Source organism: Colius striatus, chromosome 6 (assembly GCF_028858725.1).
Source record: "Colius striatus isolate bColStr4 chromosome 6, bColStr4.1.hap1, whole genome shotgun sequence".
Classification (NCBI taxonomy): domain Eukaryota; kingdom Metazoa; phylum Chordata; class Aves; order Coliiformes; family Coliidae; genus Colius; species Colius striatus.
In genome coordinates this window covers 25,581,357-25,599,780 of record NC_084764.1, presented here as the reverse complement: position 1 = coordinate 25,599,780, position 18,424 = coordinate 25,581,357, and the positions used below count along the sequence as shown (strand labels likewise).

Genomic DNA, 18,424 nt, shown 5'->3' with positions numbered 1-18,424 from the left:
CCCCCGAGAGGGCCAACGCCGCGCGCGGCAATCAGCCCTGGCGCGGCAATCAGCCCTGGCGCGGCAATCAGCCACCGGCGCGGCAATCAGCAACCGGCGCGGGACGCTGGTACTTGTAGTCCGTCCCGCGCGTGGCGCAGTGTGGCGGCGCGACCGTGAGACTACTTGTCCCGGCGTGCCCCGCGCCGCCGGCAGTCCGTGCGTCCCCGGCGCGCTCTGTCGCTGCCTGGCGCGGGGAGGTGAGCGGGGCCGCGGCTGTGGGGCCCGGGGTGGCGGCGGTGGTTCCGCTCGGGCAGCCGCTGGCCTGAGGCGCTCGCACCGTGCCGTTGCAGATGAGCAGGGCGCGAGCGGACGAGGAGGAGTACTGGCACAGCTCCAAGTTCCGGGCCTTCACCTTCGACGACGAGGATGACGAGCTCTCCCAGGTAGGGTCCGGGCCCGGCGCGGCAGCTTTCCGGGCAGGCCCCCCGCGGTAACCTCAGCCCAGGCCTCGGCCCCGCACTGCGGTTAGGCTCTGTGCTTCCAGGGTGGGCTGGGCGCTCGCCTCCTGCCCTGTGTGGAGACCAGCAAGGGCTCCCGTCTCGTCTCCCTCGGTAGCCAAACCGAAATCTTGTGCCCGCGCACTGCGCTGTATCTCCTTCTGGCCGAGCTGACGGTGTGTAGGTACCGAGGACCTTCGGCTTCCCGGGGGCGAGAAAGGGTTGCTTGTGTCTGTTGAACACCCTCAGGTGTAAAACCTTTCCTCCCGAAGATGCGGTGGAAACTGAAGAGGCTATATTTAAACCTCTGAGGGAGATTGTTTGAGAGTGATAGGAAGCAAAGCATGTTCTGAAGCACTGGTGGTCTTTATGCAAGCTCATTCTTTTGTCCATAGCTAAAGGAATCCAAGCGGGCAGTGAATAGCCTTCGGGATATTGTTGATGATGACGATGACGACCTTGAGAGGGTCAGCTGGAGTGGAGAACCCGTGGGAAGTAAGTGCAGAAGTGCTGTAAGGGATCCTTGAGACAGGGTGTTTAAAATTACTGCGGAAGTCATGTCATTTAGTTGAGGTCAGGAGTATAACTTACTGTTCAGTCTTACATATCCAATACAACTCCAGTCTCCTCAGGTCACACTGTGAGCCACTTGATTTACCTGTGTGGAGCCACGGGAAAGAGGGCAAGCAGAAGCCCAGACTACATGAAGAAGAGGAGCATAGACAAGTAGAGGCAATTTACTGTGTTTTTCCCAATATGTAGCCCAGCTTAGAGCAGATAGTTTGGAGGCTATGGCTTGATACTTGCCATGCTCATCTGGCATGCAGAATTCTAGGTGATCATTTCCTTCACACCGCTGCCTGAAATGGCATTGAGCAAATGCATTTCTAGTCGTGGTTGGAGCAAGTTCATTTCCCACACACGACGCTGTCTGCTATGCTAAAGTTCCTGACTCACAGGATACATGGCATTTGCTAGCCAGTGAAAATTTACATTTGAGCCACCCAGAAGACCTTCAAAGAATTTGTTCTTGTCCTGTGCTGTAGTCTCTCTCTCTGATTCAGACCATTTCTTTTCCCACCCAATGTCTCCACTTATCAGTTTTCTTTCTCTATCGCTCTGTCTTAAAATGTGTGTGGTACAGCTGGGTGAAAAGAAGGGAAAACTGTGTCTCGGACAAGCAGGAGGGAAACGTACACAGCGTTGCCAGCAACAGATGCACATTGATAGCTCTTGTGTCTGGGTCTATCTTAGTTTTACAGCATTCAGGAAAGTATGCTCTTAAGCTTCTGTAATTTGAGGTAAGATGGGATTCTCTGGTTATATGTCTTACTCTATACCTTTAGAGCAAAGTGTGCAGCAACATAGAAATATTGTGTGGTCTGTGTATACATTTATATAAGCCATAACCAGCTGTACAACATTTCTGACATGAACCCTTTCTGGAGGACAATACAGTTTAACAAGCAGTATTACACAAGATTGGGATTCTGTGCACTGCACCTACTTTGTGCTGTGGGTCAAAGTTACCAGGGCATGCTAGTGCAGAAGTGACCAGGACTCACTTGGGAACATTCCTGCTGTAAGATCATTCTTTACACACTGAATTTCTTTGCATCTGTTATAAATTACGTCTGTCTGCTCATAGGTATCTCCTGGTCAATCAAAGAGACAGCCTCCAGCAGCACTAGCTCATTGGAGGGCCGAGACTCCAGCCTACAGAAGGGCTCTTCCTCCTATGTTGCTGCTTTGCCCAAGCAAGTTTCCTCCTACTCTCTGAGCAACCTATTCAAAGGTGAAGTTCCTCATGTACAATATGAACAGATGGGTTTTCTGTGAAGAGTGTTAAGGGGCAATTGCATTATCTTACATAAATCATTTTTTTTCTTAAGTAATTTGCAAAGCAGGGAAGCTCTAGTCTCCTCAGTGTGGGAGTGTGTCTCTTACTGGTCAGAAGTTAGAGACTGTCTTGTGCAGAAGATCATGTGCTGTTGTGGTGTGGGAGTGGGCTTTGGAGGTGATGGCTTCTTCAAAGCCAGGTTCTGTAGAAACACCGAGCTCAGCTTGGTATAGTAATCTGTTTGAATATGGAAAAGAGCAAGCTAAGGGCCTGGCATGACTCACGTGGCCCTCATTTTCAGTGCTTGTAGAGAAGACAAGTTAGTTATCATTTATTTGGAGCTCTGGTGGCCGCTGTTGATTCCACAAACCCATGGTGGCAGCCGTGGTAGCAGAGCTGGCTATGGGGACAGCAGGCTATGGGGAGGCTTACACAGCTTGCAAGAGTTCACCTCTATTGCCTCACAGCCAGGCAACACACCAGCTTTTACTTTGTCTTTCTCTGGTGTGGCTTTTTACTCTCAACGTTGGTAATACAGTGATAACGAAAGGCATCCATATCATGGCACTGATGAAGGAAGCTGTTGTCTTGGCCTAAGCAGTGCCATGTGGTTGAGTCTCTGCTCTGCAGGTAGATGAGTGAATTCAGGCTCTCTAACCTCACCTGTCCTCAGCAACAAGAGGGCAGGTAGGGTGTGATATGGGTTGTGATGCCCCAGACAGCCTTATGGCCCCTTAGGCTCCTTGCAGCTCAGCCCCAGCTATGCCAGTATAGTGGGAGTCACTGAACAAAGCAGTTTGTTCTTCAGCAGCATAGCTGCAGGGCACTGGCTTGCAGTACAAGCTTGTGTTCCCTCTGCAAGAGATGTTGCTGATGAAGAGATAGCCTCTCATGAGTGTTTGTTTTGATTTCAGGACGAAACAAGCTTCCAAGTTTCCAGTCCCTCTCAGATGGTAAGCTTTGAATCCCTGCCTCGTGCTGGGAGGGGTGCATGTTTACTGAAACAAAAGTTTGGTTTTTTTTAAAAAAAAGGGAAGTGTAATTGTCCTTATGTTGCAGAAAGGGAAACTACATCATAAGTTGTGTGAAAGTCACTCAGCAAAGAAGCAAAGGAGTTGGCATGATGGTTTGGGGTAATCTGGTTATGTAAAACTCATGACTGCTGGGTTTAGAACACCTCTATATTGCCGTTTGATGCTCCATTTGGGTCCTCTACCACAAAAAAAACAAAACAAAACAAAAAAAAACCAACAAAAGGGTGGTTTTGGAAGTGGTCAGGATTTTGGTGTGCTGCTCAGCTTTGCTTTTCTGTCTCAGCCCTTTCTGACACGGGAGTGAAAAGCTACGCCCCAGAGCTGCGCAGACCAAAAGCTGAGTACAAGGTGAGCAGCCTGTGTTTGCAATGTGCTGAGTACAAGGTGAGCAGCCCTTGTTTGCAATGTGCTGAGTACAAGGTGAGCAGCCCTTGTTTGCAGTGTGCTGTGAGCAGAGCACTGCTGGGAGAACTTCCTACTTGGTTTCACGGGAAGTGATCAATTGCTATTTCGAACAGCAGAGGGCAACGCAGGGAACAGGACAGGGAGTAGCAAAATGCAACCTCACAGTGATTTAGGTGTTCTCTGCTTTTGCTCAGTAGGAAGCTTTGCTAGGGGTCTTAGTTACTCCTTCTCTTAATGCCTGGTCTGTGAGTCTTTGTGAAAAGGATTTCTAAATAGTGCTTTTCCTGTGAGCTGGTTTCTTGCTGGATCAGATGAATTGGCATCATATGTGCTTTTAAAATTTATAAATCTAAAGGCTTCTAAATTTCTTGTTCATGAATCCCTGGGACAGCACAGAGGGAGCTGCAGAGAGATGGAGTTGCATTTGTCAGGAATGTTCTTATCTCAGATAGGCAGTGTTAGGTGTTGCAGAATCTAGTGGATTTGGGGACTAGTGTTCAAATGAACATGTACATTTGGAATAGCGATCCCACCAACACAGAAGGTAGTTAAATATAGAATTTGATGACTGTGTAAGACAGCCTGCAGTAATCCATTGCAGGGCTCAGTCAGACAGGCACATTAACTAGCCATTTATTTAAACTTGACTGGCATGCCATGGCCTCTTTCCCCTCTATTTTCCCATGCTCGGTTCCTGCCCAGCTCATTTCAGTCCCTCCCTTTCTCTGTTTTTTGCCTTTCCCATAAACTTCCATAACAAGCCTCACATTTACCCAACCCTCTCAAAGCATCCTGGGGTTCTCTTTCCCCTGCATCTCATACTAAGTCCTGTGCCTCTCTGGGGTTGCAAGATGTTTGGGAAAGTTTTTTTTTTGGTTTATTCATCTCAGACGGTTTTGCAAAATGGTTAGTGACCTAATCTGTCTCATTTGCTGGTGGTAAGGACTGGCCAAGTCAGTGTGGTCAGATTGCATTGATTAGGTTGTTGGGTTTTCTCTACCTGTCCTTGGCCATCTGATCCTCACCAGGTCAATGTGTTTATGTTAATGAGCCATTAACCACGTTATTTAGCAGGCAGCATTTCCTGACAGCACAGCAAGAGAAATAACTGTGCCCTGGTGTATTCTATCATAGAATGGTAGGGGTTGGAAGGGACCTTTAGAGATCATCTAGTCCAACCCCCCTGCAGAAGCAGGTTCACCTAGATCAGGTCGCATAGGAACATGTCCAGGCGGGTCTTGAAGACCTCCAAGAAAAGAGACTCCACAACCCCTCTGGGCAGCCTGTGCCAGGGCTCCCTCACCTGAACAGTGAAATACTTTTTCCTTATATTTAAATGGAACTTTTTGTGTTCCAGCTTCATCCCATTACCCCTTGTCCTGCTGCTAGATACAATAAAAGAAAGGGATGCCCCAACCTCCTGACACCCACCCTTTAGATATTTGTAAATGTTAATACAATTTGCCCTCAGTCTCCTCTTCTCCAGACTAAACAGCCCCAGTTCCCGCAGCCTTTCCTCATATGAAAGATGTTCCAGTCCCTTGATCATCTTGGTGGCCCTGTGCTGGACTCTCCAGCACTTCCCTGTGCCTCTTGAGCTGAGGAGCCCAGAACTGGACACAGGACTCCAGATGAGGCCTCACCAGGGCAGAGTAGAAAGGGAGAAGAACCTTCCTCGACCTGCTGGCCACACTCTTCTTGATGCATCCCAGGATGCCATTGGCCTTCTTGGCCATGAGGGCACATTGCTGGCTCATGTTCAGTTTATTGTCACCCAGCACTCCCAGGTCTCTCTCTGCAGAGCTGCTCTCCAACAGGTCAATCCCCAGCCTGTCCTGGTGCATGGGGTTGTTCCTTCTGAGATGCAGGACTCTGCACTTGTCCTTGTTGAACTTCATGAGGTTCCTCTCTGCCCAACTCTCAAGCGGGTCAAGATCCCGCTGAATGGCAGCTCAGCCTTCTGGGGAATCAGCCAGTCCTCCCAGTTTGGTGTCATCAGGGAACTTGCTGAGGGTACACTCTGTCCCCTCATCCAGGTCATCGATGAAGATGTTGAACAAGACTGGCCCCAGAATCGATCCCTGTGGAACTCCACTGGCCACAGGCCTCCAACTCCATTCTGTGCCACTGATCACCACCCTCTGGGCTCTGTCATTCAGCCAGCTCTTGATCCACCTCACTGTCCACTCATCCAAGCCACACTGCCTGAGCTTTCTGATGAGGATGTTATGGGAGAGAGTGTCAAAAGCCTTGCTGAAGTCAAGGTAGATGACATCCACTGCTCTTCCCTCATCTAGCCAGCCAGTTATGCACTCAGAAGGCTGTCAGGTTGGTTAAACAGGATTTCCCCTTGGTGAATCATTACCTTTCCAGGGATGGAGGTGAGGCTGACCAGCCTGTAGTTTTCTGAGTCAACTACAGACCAGTCAGCTTCTATGCCTGTATAGACAGTGAAGTAGGAAGGAGAAGGGTTGTACAGCCCTTTAAAATCAGGCAGGAGTAGTGTAAGTGGGATGCAACAGAGAAGGGAAGGTTAGTGGCAGCTTTGAACCAGGGTCCTGACAGTGACAAACTGAGGAGCTGGCTCTGGCCAGGGATGGAAGGAACTCTGGTGCTTGCGACATGAGATACTCAGCTATACCTGGACTTGAGACACTTGTGTGCAGTGGTCTCCTCATAGGACTGAGTCGGCCCTTTTTTTCTTTAGATTTGGACTTTCAGTAAATCTTCAATGAATTTTAAAATTCAGTGTCCTCAGAGCTGGTTCTAGTTACCCCCTTTCTCTGGCTGGTTTGAGGCAGAAGGCTCAGGTGCCTCACAAAGACTCGGATGCCTTCTGAGTTCAAGCATGGCTCAGGCCACCGCTGCGTTTTATCAGGTGCTTCCAGATGGCAGTGCTGACAGGCTGCAGGGAAGGAACTGTGCTCATTGCAGCAGTGGTAGCATATTACCTGCAGATAGTCTCTCTACAGGCTTTGGTGCTCTTGTGACATTGTACTAGGTCTGTGTGACTCTCCAGGTGCTTGCCCCAGGCTGTTGTCCCTTTGTTATCCACACTGCTGTGGAAGGATCACCAGCAGAGACCTGTCTGAATTGTAGCAAGAAACTGAATCCTGCCCCCTTAGTTTTGGATTTGTCAGTTCTGCCTGTATTTTGCTTGACCTTCTGAAAGCAGTGTTTGAGCTTTAATTTGCAAGGACAACCTTTTAAAATGCACATCTTACAAAGGATATGACGACAGACCTTGCTGAGGCAATAGATAGACTCTTAACATCTGAACCTCTGGCTTCTCTCTTCACCATCATGCAGAGTCTGAGGGCTCAGCATCTGCACCCGAATGCTGGACCCATCCTACTATCCACCTCCTAGAGCAGCTGAATGATGAGTCTGAGGAGCTACACGTGGGCCATCACTGATCCAGCACAAGTGGAAAACTTAGGGACTGCTGGGGTGATCTGGCCCCCTGAAGCTCAAGAGGTCTTTTCTTTTTCTTGTGGCAGGATTACAGCAATGATTGGAGCCCAAAAGATACAGTCAGGCGAATGCAGAGGGGCAAGGTAAGGATGTTCCACTCCCACCTGCTTGCAAGAGTCAGAGAGTGGGTGGTCCTGAGCTGCTTTACACTTCCCTATGCTCCTGGCTATTCTGGGAGCAGGGAGGGGATCCATGTTGCTTGCAGCATCTGTCAGGGATGGTATTCTGCCTGTCTGCTGCTTTGCCAGGTGTCAGTGCTGGGATCACACAAGCTCAGAGCGGCAGGAGACCTTCAGGGTTTTGTTGTGTTACTTACTTGAGTATTTCCCTCGGCTAGGCTCTTGCAGAAGGTACCTGTACTGCTGTGTCCCTCTCCATCCTTTTCTGCTCCCTGCGGTTGCATTTATGGAGAAAATCTGAGGGTGTGGGTCTTTACTTCTTCCTGGAGGGAGGAAGACAGAGGCAATTTTCGTTACCCTGGAGCTGGAGCCTTAGTCTCAGCTGCCTCTGCAGTGCTTGTGCAAAGAGTTTGCAGTGCAGAGAGTGTGTGGTTTTACTCTGCATATGCCTCCTCAAAGGCTGAGGTGAACTAAAGGCTGAGAGAGACTCCAGTTATGGGGTAAGAAGAAAAGAGGAAGAATCTTTCAGCTTTGCTTTCTGGTCTCCTGCATGGAAAGGCCCCTGCAGAGTCCTCTCCTCCTGTCAGGGCTGGTGGTTTTCAGTGTTCAGGGAAGTTTTGCCTGGTGACAAGGGCGTTTGTGCTGAATGCACAATGTCCTAGCCTGGGCAGTAAGAAGGGCTCACTGCTAAGGTGTGGGCAGATTGCCAGGGGTGATGCAGCACGTGCCTTCAGCTAAATAAATTGTACTCTGCTGGTTAGGAGGGCAATTATTCATGCTGAAGGGCTCATGGCAGAAGAATAAGTAGTACCCTGAGGGTTGGTTCAGCTTGAGGGTTGTCTGATACTATATATGCCTACTTAGACTTCTTCTGTCTCCAGGTCTGCTCTCTAGAGAGATTTCGCTCCCTCCAGGACAAGCTGGTGCTCTTGGATGAAGCTGTGGCAGGGCACGATGGGAATGTCATTACAGCTGTGAGTCCTGAGGGGGTGGCACGTAGGGCTGAGGCATCCGGGGGGAACCACACAGAGAGCGCTGGTGGCAGTGCAATCAGTTGGGCACCTAATCTTGCAAGGTGGGGAGCTCTTCTTAAAACCAAGAAGTTACTGAAAAGTATCACAGCATAGGACTAAGTTCCATGTTCCTCCTGGCTTTCCTGCCACTCTGCAGAACTTGGATCAGATTAATACCAAGGAACCTGATCCTTCAGGTCCTCTACAGATCTTTGCAGCAACTTCTTGAAGGCCAAGGTTTAATCTGCTCATTGCAGCATGGAGGATTTCAGGGGGCTCTCCAGTTTATCCGGCTTCGAAAGCATCAGGCAGCAAATAAGACTGTGTCAGAGCTACCCTCATCTAAGTCTTTTAAGGCCTTGGATGTTTCATTGAAAGGTTTTTATTTGTAAACCTTGGTCTCATTTATCGAATCTCCAGTGTAAGAGCTTAGGCAGGCATCGGGGGCAGCTGTGGCCTGGCTCACTGCTTGTCCTCTGTCTAGTGGGTACCAGAATTCACTTCAGTACTCTAAGAGCTGCATCTTCAGAGGCCTTTTGCGAAAGCTTCCCCAGCACTTGACCAGTTTGCTGTCTCTCTGTCTGAATTCTGGTGAAGACTGATCTAGTCAGCTGAGAGCTGCCTCTCTGTGCTCACAGGTCCTGATATTCCTGAAGCGGACACTGAGGAGAGGTAAGTGGGACTGAGGTCAGGGTTTCTCTTGGGTGTTTGAGTTCAGGGCAGAGGGGCTAGTTCTTTCACTGTGTGCAAGTCACAAAGAGGGTATGTGGGATATTGATACTTCACTGAGCTCAAAATACTGTGGGGATGGTGATGCCCATGAAGGCCCCAGAGAGGAGCTTTAAGCAGCAGCAGGTGGTAATGGTGATGGGATAAAATAAAAATAATCTGTATGGGTAGCACATTGCTGTGCATTCGGCTGGCAGCCTAGTGAATGGGCTCCTCTCCCGTGCTCTACCCTGCAAGACTGTGATTTGAGATGAGATAAGGTTGTTGAATCCTGCCAAAGGCTTGCAACTCCTTGCCACTGTGCTTAGCCCCCTCTTCCTTGGTAGTGCTAACTCACCCACCTGTGCATACCTCCCTCTCCTGTAGAGATCTTGTTTCGGGAGCTGGAGGTGCGGCAGGTGGCCTTATGTCACCTGATCCATTTCCTCAAGGAGACGGGTGAGCAGAAGATGCTGGTGGACCTGCTGAGGTGAGGCTGGGGGCCAGGCGGGGCCAGGCACATTGCTGGGGCCCTGCCTCCCACGGAACATGTGCTCGTTCCCTTCCACAGGTTCCTGGACAGGACAGAGGAAGTCGCTGTGAGTATGCCTGGGTGGAGAGGCTCCCTGTCTGCGGTGAGGAGGGCATGTAGTGGGCAGGGGGAGGCTGGCTGCAGGATGTCTGGTTGTCAGGCGAGAGCTTTGTTTCCCTGTTTTGCCCTCTGGGGTCCTGTGTCTCCCCAGTCCATGAGAACAGCCTGTGCTGCTTTTCCCTCTCCAGCTGTCCCAGTACCGGGAGCATTTGAACATCCAGGATGTAGAAAAAAAGAGGGAATTTCTGAAAGGCTGCATTGGGTAAGAAAAAATGCAAGAGGGTGGGAGACATGTGGGTGCGTCACGGAAGGTGGCGGTAAAGCAAATCAGACCTCTGTCCCAGCTGGCGTAGTTGGTTCTGCCTCAGTGGGAACGGGGTGCCATGGACCCAGTGTAGACCAGAGGAAGAATCTGTAGTGATCCAGCAGCTTTTGCTGCTTGCTTGGGGCAAAGATGCTTCATGGACCTTCTGGACATTGACCCTTCAGGTTGTCATCTTTTTTATGAAAATGTGAGCGCCTGAGGAGGTTGGTAGCTTCAGCTTCAGCTTGTGCCATGAGAGGTGCCATATGTTTTTTTCCTTCTCTGGAGCCTGTCTAGGAGAGAGCCAGTTGGAGCAGGCAGTGGGGCAGGAGCTTGAGTAACTACTAGCCACTCAGGCTGGGGAGAATAGGAGGTGTTCTCCCCATCTCTCTCTATGGGGAGCATACTTGGTGAAAAACCATCCTTCTAAGTGTGTTCTAAGTGTTAAGAGCTGCCAACAGTGTCTCCTTTCTCCATGTCCGGCCAGGTTGCCGTTTTCGGCTGAGGATACCTCCCACATCCAAGACCATTATACCCTGTTGGAGAGACAGATCATCATTGAGGTATGAAATCTTCCCTGCAGGTCAGGAGATGTCTTGAACTAGCTGCAAGATTTCTATCTGTCTCTAACTTACACCACTTCAGATGTAACCAGCCCTCCCTGGCTAATGTAGTCTGCTATCCAAGCTGCTCTGCCAGGCACGTGTGTGAAAAAGACCAGACCTGAGCCTTCATGGCATGTTGGGGCTGTGCCTGTGCCTTGCTCTGACGATGCTCCTCACAGGTCTGTAGCCACGGCTGGGCTCACACTCAGCCTTTGCTTCCTTTTCCCACAGGCCAACGACCGACACTTGGAGACGGCTGGGCAGGCAGAGGTATTTCGCAAATATCCTCGCAAGGCCTCAATTCTCAACATGCCACTAGTGACCACTCTCTTCTATTCCTGTTTCTACCACTACACAGAGGCTGAGGTGAGGCTGATGTGGGAGACAAGTAGGGTTACATCTCATCCCTATAACGCTCAATGTGTGGGGTGGTTCAGCTGGGGCGTGTTAGGAAAAGAAGGGCAGGGAGGTGATATTTCATCCTGCAGACCTAGAGGAACCCAGCTGTCCATCCAGGACCAGTCCATCCACGACCCCTGTCCATCCAGGACCAGTTTGGAATTTTCTTGTTCTCTAAGATGGAACATGCAACCTGGCACAGCCTGTCAGGGAGTTGCCTCCTAGAAACCACTGTCTTTTACTTCTGTCTCCAAAGAGGCACAATTGGGCCTTAATCCTGTGAGGCTGAGGTGTGTGATGCTGATCATGGAACATCTAGACATGCACCAGTTGAGGATGTAGGGGAAACCAAACCATAGATCGTTTCTGTCTTCTACCAGTTGTTTCCTTTTGTGGCACCAACAGGAACAAAAAGCAGTAAAAATGTGGGGAGATTGATCCTATGTGAAGCAAATGCCTTACAACAGGTGTCTGAACTTCTTCCATGGCCTGCCCTAAGTTTGCACTGACTTGTCTCCTCTCCTTAGGGAACATTCAGCAGCCCGATCAACCTGAAGAAGACGTTTAAGGTACGCTCTTGTGGTAGCACTAGCTGAAAGTGTGAGCAGCCAGATTGTATTTAACAAGGGGGCTGGGTAGGAGGGGTTTGGGGGCTCAGCACTGTTTTAGGGAGGGGGAGTATGTCATCCTTCTTGAGCAAGGCCATTCTGGAGGCTCAGAAAGGCAAGTGGGAGCCATGTGGAGGCTTTCACTGGGTTCTTCCTGACTGCAGCAGCGCTTGCAGATCCCCAGCTCCTCTTCTCTGCAGGGCAGCATCTCACTTCCTCTTCTGGCTGTTGATGTGTGGGTTCTGACAGGGCTGGGGACAGATGCTGTTCCTCTCCAACTCTCACAGGCCACCTGAGCTGTGCTAGTTCTCTGACCGCAGCTTTCTGCCTTGCAGATTCCTGATAAGCAGTATGTGCTGACTGCCCTGGCTGCACGTGCCAAGCTGCGAGCCTGGGATGATGTGGATGCCCTCTTCACCACCAAGGTGAGCTTCAGAAAGCCTCACTGGGCACTCAGTGCCAAGTACTGATATCTACTACTGGTAGCCAACTGCTTCTGGAGTTACCAAATGGATGGATTTTATTTCAGCAGGGCCCAGCACCTCTACTGCAGGGAGTTCCTCCTCTCCCTGCCTGAGGCCTGCCTGGGGCTGGCTTGGCTGCCGCAACGAGGCCTGGCAAGGGGGCTGGCCCTCGTACTGGGCTACCAAAGGGTTCTCAGCCAGCCTCAGCCCGGTCACTGCAGGGGGAGACGTGCCAACAGGGCTTGTGGCTGCTGGTGCCCTATGTTATTCCCCAGTGCCCGCAACATTTTATTGTGGCTGGAGGAATTGCCTTTGAGGATTGCCATGGGATTTGGCTCTCATTTCAGAACTGGCTGGGCTATACTAAGAAGAAGGCACCTATTGGCTTCCACCGAGTAGTGGAGGTTTTGCAGAGGAACAATGCTCCTGTGCAGGTGAGCAAGGAACTACTGCTTATGTCTCCTTGCTTTTTTGTTGGGATTCGGGATGTGATTGTTTCCCCAAGTGAGCTGCTTCCTAGCTGGGAGTGGGCAAGCAGCTTGCCAAGCCTGGTGGGCACAGCACTCAACTGAGCAACCCACACACTGACAGAACATGTAGATGGGAGAGAGGACTGGGCCCTAGGTCTGACTGCAGGAGGGTCCGTGTGCCTAGAGTTGTCTGGGAGCTCTCTCCTCACAGGGCATAGCCACCTCTTGTTTGTGACATTCACTTTTCTTATGCTTCATCGGACTGGCAGTGGTTAGCCCAATCCGTAGGAAGGGGGCAGCCTAGGACTCTGAGCTTTGTCAGCAAAGCTGTATTGCCTCAGAGGTTCTGAGCAGTCTTGTCCTGGTCACTTGTTGCTTTGGGAAGGGTGACCAACAACCTTGAAAGGTTTTGTGACTATGGTGAGAGAGGAGGCAGGAGGTACACCCTTCCTTCCCTGGCAGGTGCTGCAGGAGTATGTGCGGCTCGTGGAGGATGTAGAGACGCGACTGAACCTCGCCACCAAGTACAAGTGCCACGATGTTGCTATTGAGGTAGGTACCTGCTGTGTGTGTGAAGAGATGGGACCTGACTCTGCTTTTCTCTTTAGCTCTCCTGTGCTCTGCCATGTGCCACTTCTGCCATGTGCCTGATGGGGTTTGTTTATCCCTGTAGCTTGAGAGCAGTGATATAGTTCCTGGTGGAAGTCAAGAGAGCCAGGAGAGTGGCTCCTGGAGTTTGTGTAGTGGTGGGAACTTGACAGGGGGGATTGAAGAGTTGCCCTGCTTATCTAAGGGGCACCATCTAACTCTGGCAGTATCCTCTCCACTCAGCTAGGTGGTGGTTTTGCTGTTTGTCTAGACATACAGGGATCTAAAGGATCGCATCCAGCTGACAGCGTATAAATGCAAGGTGGAGCGAGGCTCTGCAGAAGAGGAGAAGATAAACAGCATCCTCAATAACGCGGTAAGAAACACCCACGTTCTGTTCCAGAGATTCTCATCAGGAACGGATGTAGATGAGGTGTAAGGGCATGGCCATCCCATGTACTTTTTATCCCTCCTAGGAGACTGGGTTGCAGGCAGTGTGGGAATGAAGGGTGAAATTGAAACAGCACCTTCTGGCCATCATTGTCCTTGTCAGGGATTGGGACTCACCAGCATGGCCCCTGCGGGATCTGTGTTCAGCACTGATGTTAGTCATGTCTCATTCTCTCTTAGCAAATCCGATGGAAGAACTGAGCACCTGTGAAGCAGCCTGCTTGGCCATTGCCTTGCCAGTGAAAGAGGAAATTGCAAAACCCAGTCCAGTGCCAACAGAGCGGTACTGTTACTACTTATTGCATGATCAACGTTTGTCAGTGACAGTGGGTGCCCTTGGCTTGTGGGACAGTGGCAGTCAGGCTGGCTGAAGGCAGCTGCTCCAATGTAGCCAGTGAAACCATGGTCCCAAATCCTCCCCCCAGGGTTGGTTCTTTTTGGAATCTGGTTCTCTATGACCTGGCTGTAAGCCAGGCAGCACTTTTGTTTACGGAGGAAAGTTGCTGGGCACAACAAGGTTGTGTTTGCTCCAGGTGGTGCCTAGGCTTGTCCTCGCAAGAGGAACAGGTCAGTCACACTCATGGGTCTTTCCACCAGACAATGCTGACCTGTCCCTGTAACACTCAAGCTGGCTTGAGTACTGCCTGTCATGGCTGTGGCTGGAGTAAAGCCTCCTGAACTGTGTTCTTCCTGCATCAAAGAGGGTCTTGAGGGAAAGGACCAACTGCACCTTAAAGCTCTTTCTTTTGTCAGTGTGTTCTGGCTCACCCTAGGAAAGAGGTGTTGCCTCTTTCCTAGGGCAACTGCTGCCAAGAGCCAGGACAGCACCCTCTGCCAGTATTCTTGTGCTGGCACTCTGCAGCTCCTGGAAGATCGCTTTATCAGGGAAGAACACAGACCTAGTGTGGAGCTGGTCAGAGTCCTCCTGGGCTGGATGGAAAGCAAGGAGGGACCCCTCTCTGCGCAAAACCAGCAGCTGGTCCCAGCAGCTCATTTCTCTGAGAGTGTTTATGCCAGGAGGGACTGAATTGCACTTTCTTGGAAACACAACTCCTCAGGCAACGGCTGGCTTCATCCTTCCAGACCTCACTTTGGTTCCTTAAATAAAGCTGTCTCTTTCTTCTTGGGCTATTTCCTTCCTTCCCTGAGTACTTGGTTATTCTGTATGCTAATCCTGAGCAATTTATCCCACTTCCCACAACATGTGTGTGCAGAGTGGATCTTGAGGCCCAGAAGGCACAGCGCTTGTCACCAGGGAGGGGTTTGCTTGCAGAGGTACCGTATTTCACACCTTCACTGCCGTCAGCACAGGTGAATTAATGTTGTAGGAGAGTTTGCTGCCACAGAGGTAGTCACCGAAAGGTGAAGGCTGTATGTAATGATGACCCAGTTTGAGGGCAGGTTTGGGTTCCAGCCTCCCTGCTGCACTCATTTTTTTTTCCTGTTGGTGTTTTTTACCTCAAGAAATAGTTTGGGTTGGATGTAGTCCCATCCTGCTCGAGCAGGGTCACCTGCAACAGGCAGACCAGGGCTGCATCTATTTGGGTTTTCAGTATTTCCACAACTGGAGACAACTTGGCTTCTGTAGGCAACCTATTCCTGAATTTGACCACTCTCACAGTATAAAGGCACTTTCTTGACTTCAAGTGGACTGTCCCATTTCAGTTTGTGCCCCCTGCCTCCTGTCATCACTGGGCACTGCTGAAAAGAGTTTATGTCCCTTTTCTTTATTCCTTCTCATAAAATCCTTGCACACATTGATCAGGTTCACCCTGAGCCTTCTCTAGATTGAACAGTCCTAGCTCAGCCTCTCCTCCTACGAGAGATGCTCCACCCCCTCAGCTCTTAGTGGCCCTTTGCTGGACTCTCTCCAGTATGTCTGTGTCTCTCTTGTTGAGGAGCCTGGAACTGGACACAGCACTGTGGATTTAGAGAAGGATCATCATCCTTAACCTGCTGGCAGCTTTCATCCTAAGGCAACCCTGGCTGCTGCTAGCCAAGGTGAGGCTTGCTGCCAGGCTCTCCCATGTGCCCCAGGCCAGGACAGTGCTTGTAGGTGTTAGAATGATGTCACTCGTTGGAACTTATATTCAGGGAGCAACAGGAGAAGCTGAAGATACTCTTGGAGGAATCTGATGGAACCATCAAATAAATCTTCACAGTTCCTGGATGCCCCCTTTGCGGTATGACCAGCACCACAGATGTGTAAGTCCAGCAGCAGGGAACCTGTCATCTAGCTCTGCCTACTGATGCTCTGACCTGGATGTGCTGACCTGTGGGTAGTAGCACTGCCAAGGCCCCTGGCAAAGCAGGACTGCCTCTAACACAAAATGGGGTTAGCGATCTAGCTGTTCCTCACACCCTAGTACTAGAAGCTGGTTCCTGACTTTGTGAGCACCTCCCACAGTAACAAGCTGCCATGGCTAGTGTAAGGATTTGATTGTGTGTGTGTGGGGGGTGTATCATGGAGTGTTTGCCTGTAAGGCAGCATTTGAGAGCCCCAGCAGACATGGGTGGGTGTCTCTGAGGCTGCAGTTCACAGGCTAGTCAGGACTGCTCTGTGGGCAGGAAATGTGTCCTATAGCTGGGGAGAGTGAGGTTTATGTGCACGGTAAACCTAAAATTACAGTTGAGTTGGTGGTTTTGGTTGATTTTTTTTTTTTTTCTTTTTATCAGTGTGGCAGGCACTGCCCAGCTGATGTGGATGATTTTAGGACAATCTCAGTGGTATACGGGTTTCCTCTTGAATACCTGTGCTAGACCCTTTGTGCTTTGGGCATGTATCTGCTCTCAGGCAGCACAGTCCATCTGATGAAGTAGATTGTGGTAGAATTTACATGAAGGTAGCATGCATAATATTTCAGCAACATGGTTTTTGGTTTGTTGGGGTTTTTTATCTTCCTTTCTTTCCTGGAAATTCAGCTCATCTGCCCCCACTGGAGAGGCCAACCCTTTTGTGGTTGAGAGCACCTTTTCCTCATGAGCATGTATGGGCAGGAGCTGGCATAGACATGTTCAACCCCTGCCCTCAGTTTTTTCTTGCTCACCTAGCTGCTGGCTCTTGGGGTGGCATGGCTGTACCTAGCAGAACAGCAAACAGCTGCAGTGAAGGTGGTCCTCTTCCACAATTGATTTCTGCTTTCTTCTGTGCCACGGGGGCTCTGGAGAGGCCCACACTCCCAGCTTCCCCAGGGGAACGCGTGCAAGTCGCACACACCCAGGCCCTTGCTGTGGCACAGAGGGACCGAGGGAGGTTTGCCAACCTCCCTGGGGACAGCCACAGCTCGAGTGTTGAGTCTGTCCATGGGAGCTGCCTTAGGGAGCAGCTGGCTGAGCACTCCTGGTGCTGAGCTGGGCCCTATGCCTGCGTAGCCGTGTTTCCCTCAGGCTCCCTGAGAGTCTGGGTGAGTGCTCCCCAGCCTGGGCAGGACTGCACTTTATATGGGCTTTTAACTGCTTCTTTTTCACAGTGCTTCACACAGAACTCACTAAATAATGTTTTTTTCTGTAGGAAATATCTTTACTTGGTTGGAAATCCACTGTCCACCAAATATTTAGTTCTTTGCTTTTGTTTTTTACCAATCCCATCTGAATGTAACCTGTTCTTTGAACATTGGCTAGTTTAAGGCCAGTTTTAAGTTAGTCCTTCCATTCTTTTGGCTTTTCAAAACTCTCCTTGTCGTTTCCCGAGAGCTTGGCTGGTGGCTGAGCCTCCAAGCTGGTAAATATTCACCCAACAGAGAAAACATCTCCCCAGATGAGTGGCAATGTTGAAACAGAGATGTCCCTCTGTTTTGTGTCTGCAAGGTCAGTTGTAGCAGACAAGCTTCTCTCTGGGCAATGAGCACCCAGCCAGGAGAGAAGATGAGACTGCAGCATTGCAGCAACTGTTTGCATACAAACTGTCTGCTGCCCCATAAACTCTTACATAAAACAAGTGAGGAGAAATGGTCCTCCAGGGAATTGCTTAGAACAATAAAATGCTCTTTCTAATCATCTTGAGGCAGAGAGGAAGGAGGTATTATTAAATGTTTTTTTGTAGATCTTGAAAACTAGCCAAATCCCAAGGCTTGCCTGTTTGAGCTAAAGGCTTTAAATCAGCTGAGCTCTCTGCATGTTTATTCCTGGCAGAGAGGCTGCCTGCTCCCTGACATTGCTGCTGCCCTTTGCTGTGTGGGAACAGTGACAGCCAGCTGCCAAAGTCCCTCCACGCAGCTTTGGGCAGGCAGCCAGTGGTCCCATCCTGGGAGTGGTGGTTTGTGTTTCACCTGCATGGGGCAGAGCACAGGTAACTGCACTGCTGGTGCCCAGAGGTGCTGGCTGGTCACTTGTGCTGGTTCTGTGAGCTCTTGAGTCCCTTGCTTATCATGGCAGACCTGCAGGTGCAGAGGCTCGGGTGCCATACAACAATACTCAGCTAGTGGCCTGGGTGGACATTGGATTCCTCTGCTGCTTCCCCTCTCACATGCTATCTGCTCCAGAGGTCCAGAGACCCTGTGTGTGTACAGCCTCGTCACTGCCACCCCTCTCCTCAGGTAAGATGGACCATGTCACTTCAGAGCTTGGGCATGCTGCTGTGGTTTGGGCCCTCCCAAGGCAGGTGCAGTGTGTGTGCTCTGGCCGAGCTGGAGCTGCCCTGCACAGCTCTTAGTGCTTCTCACAACTTTATTGTGAAATGTCATCACAAACCTTGTCAGAGTTGGCCACTTCCCCAAGTCCCCAACCGCTGGAGTCACAGGAACACTTCAGAGTTTCAGTTTTCTGTTTGTCTAGAGGAAGTTATAAACCTGAAAACATGATCAAAAGGAGTCAAAGGAGCTGCAGATCTAACACAATGCTGGCACTGAAACCCTGCTCCTGCCAGGGCCTCCC

At 50.5% G+C, this 18,424-nt stretch overlaps 1 protein-coding gene across 2 annotated transcripts; it reads left to right on the top strand.

Annotated features, from left to right (window-relative positions):
• The first annotated feature begins 51 nt into the window (after positions 1-51).
• VIPAS39 (VPS33B interacting protein, apical-basolateral polarity regulator, spe-39 homolog) lies at positions 52-14,700 on the top strand. 2 transcript variants are annotated; one of them, XM_061998721.1, is made up of 20 exons: positions 56-239; positions 333-425; positions 875-974; positions 2,128-2,274; positions 3,234-3,272; positions 3,637-3,701; positions 7,259-7,315; positions 8,233-8,325; positions 9,003-9,036; positions 9,460-9,562; positions 9,644-9,671; positions 9,853-9,926; positions 10,456-10,531; positions 10,805-10,939; positions 11,500-11,541; positions 11,916-12,005; positions 12,392-12,478; positions 12,977-13,066; positions 13,374-13,478; positions 13,733-14,700. In XM_061998721.1, exons 2-20 carry the CDS (start codon positions 333-335, stop codon positions 13,751-13,753), a joined length of 1,479 nt encoding a protein of 492 aa, XP_061854705.1. In that variant the 5' UTR covers positions 56-239; the 3' UTR covers positions 13,754-14,700. The 2 variants fall into 2 exon arrangements, 1 of the variants encoding a protein (XP_061854705.1); XR_009818970.1 differs by having other exon boundaries at positions 52-425; positions 13,346-13,478.
• The last annotated feature ends 3,724 nt before the right edge of the window (positions 14,701-18,424 follow it).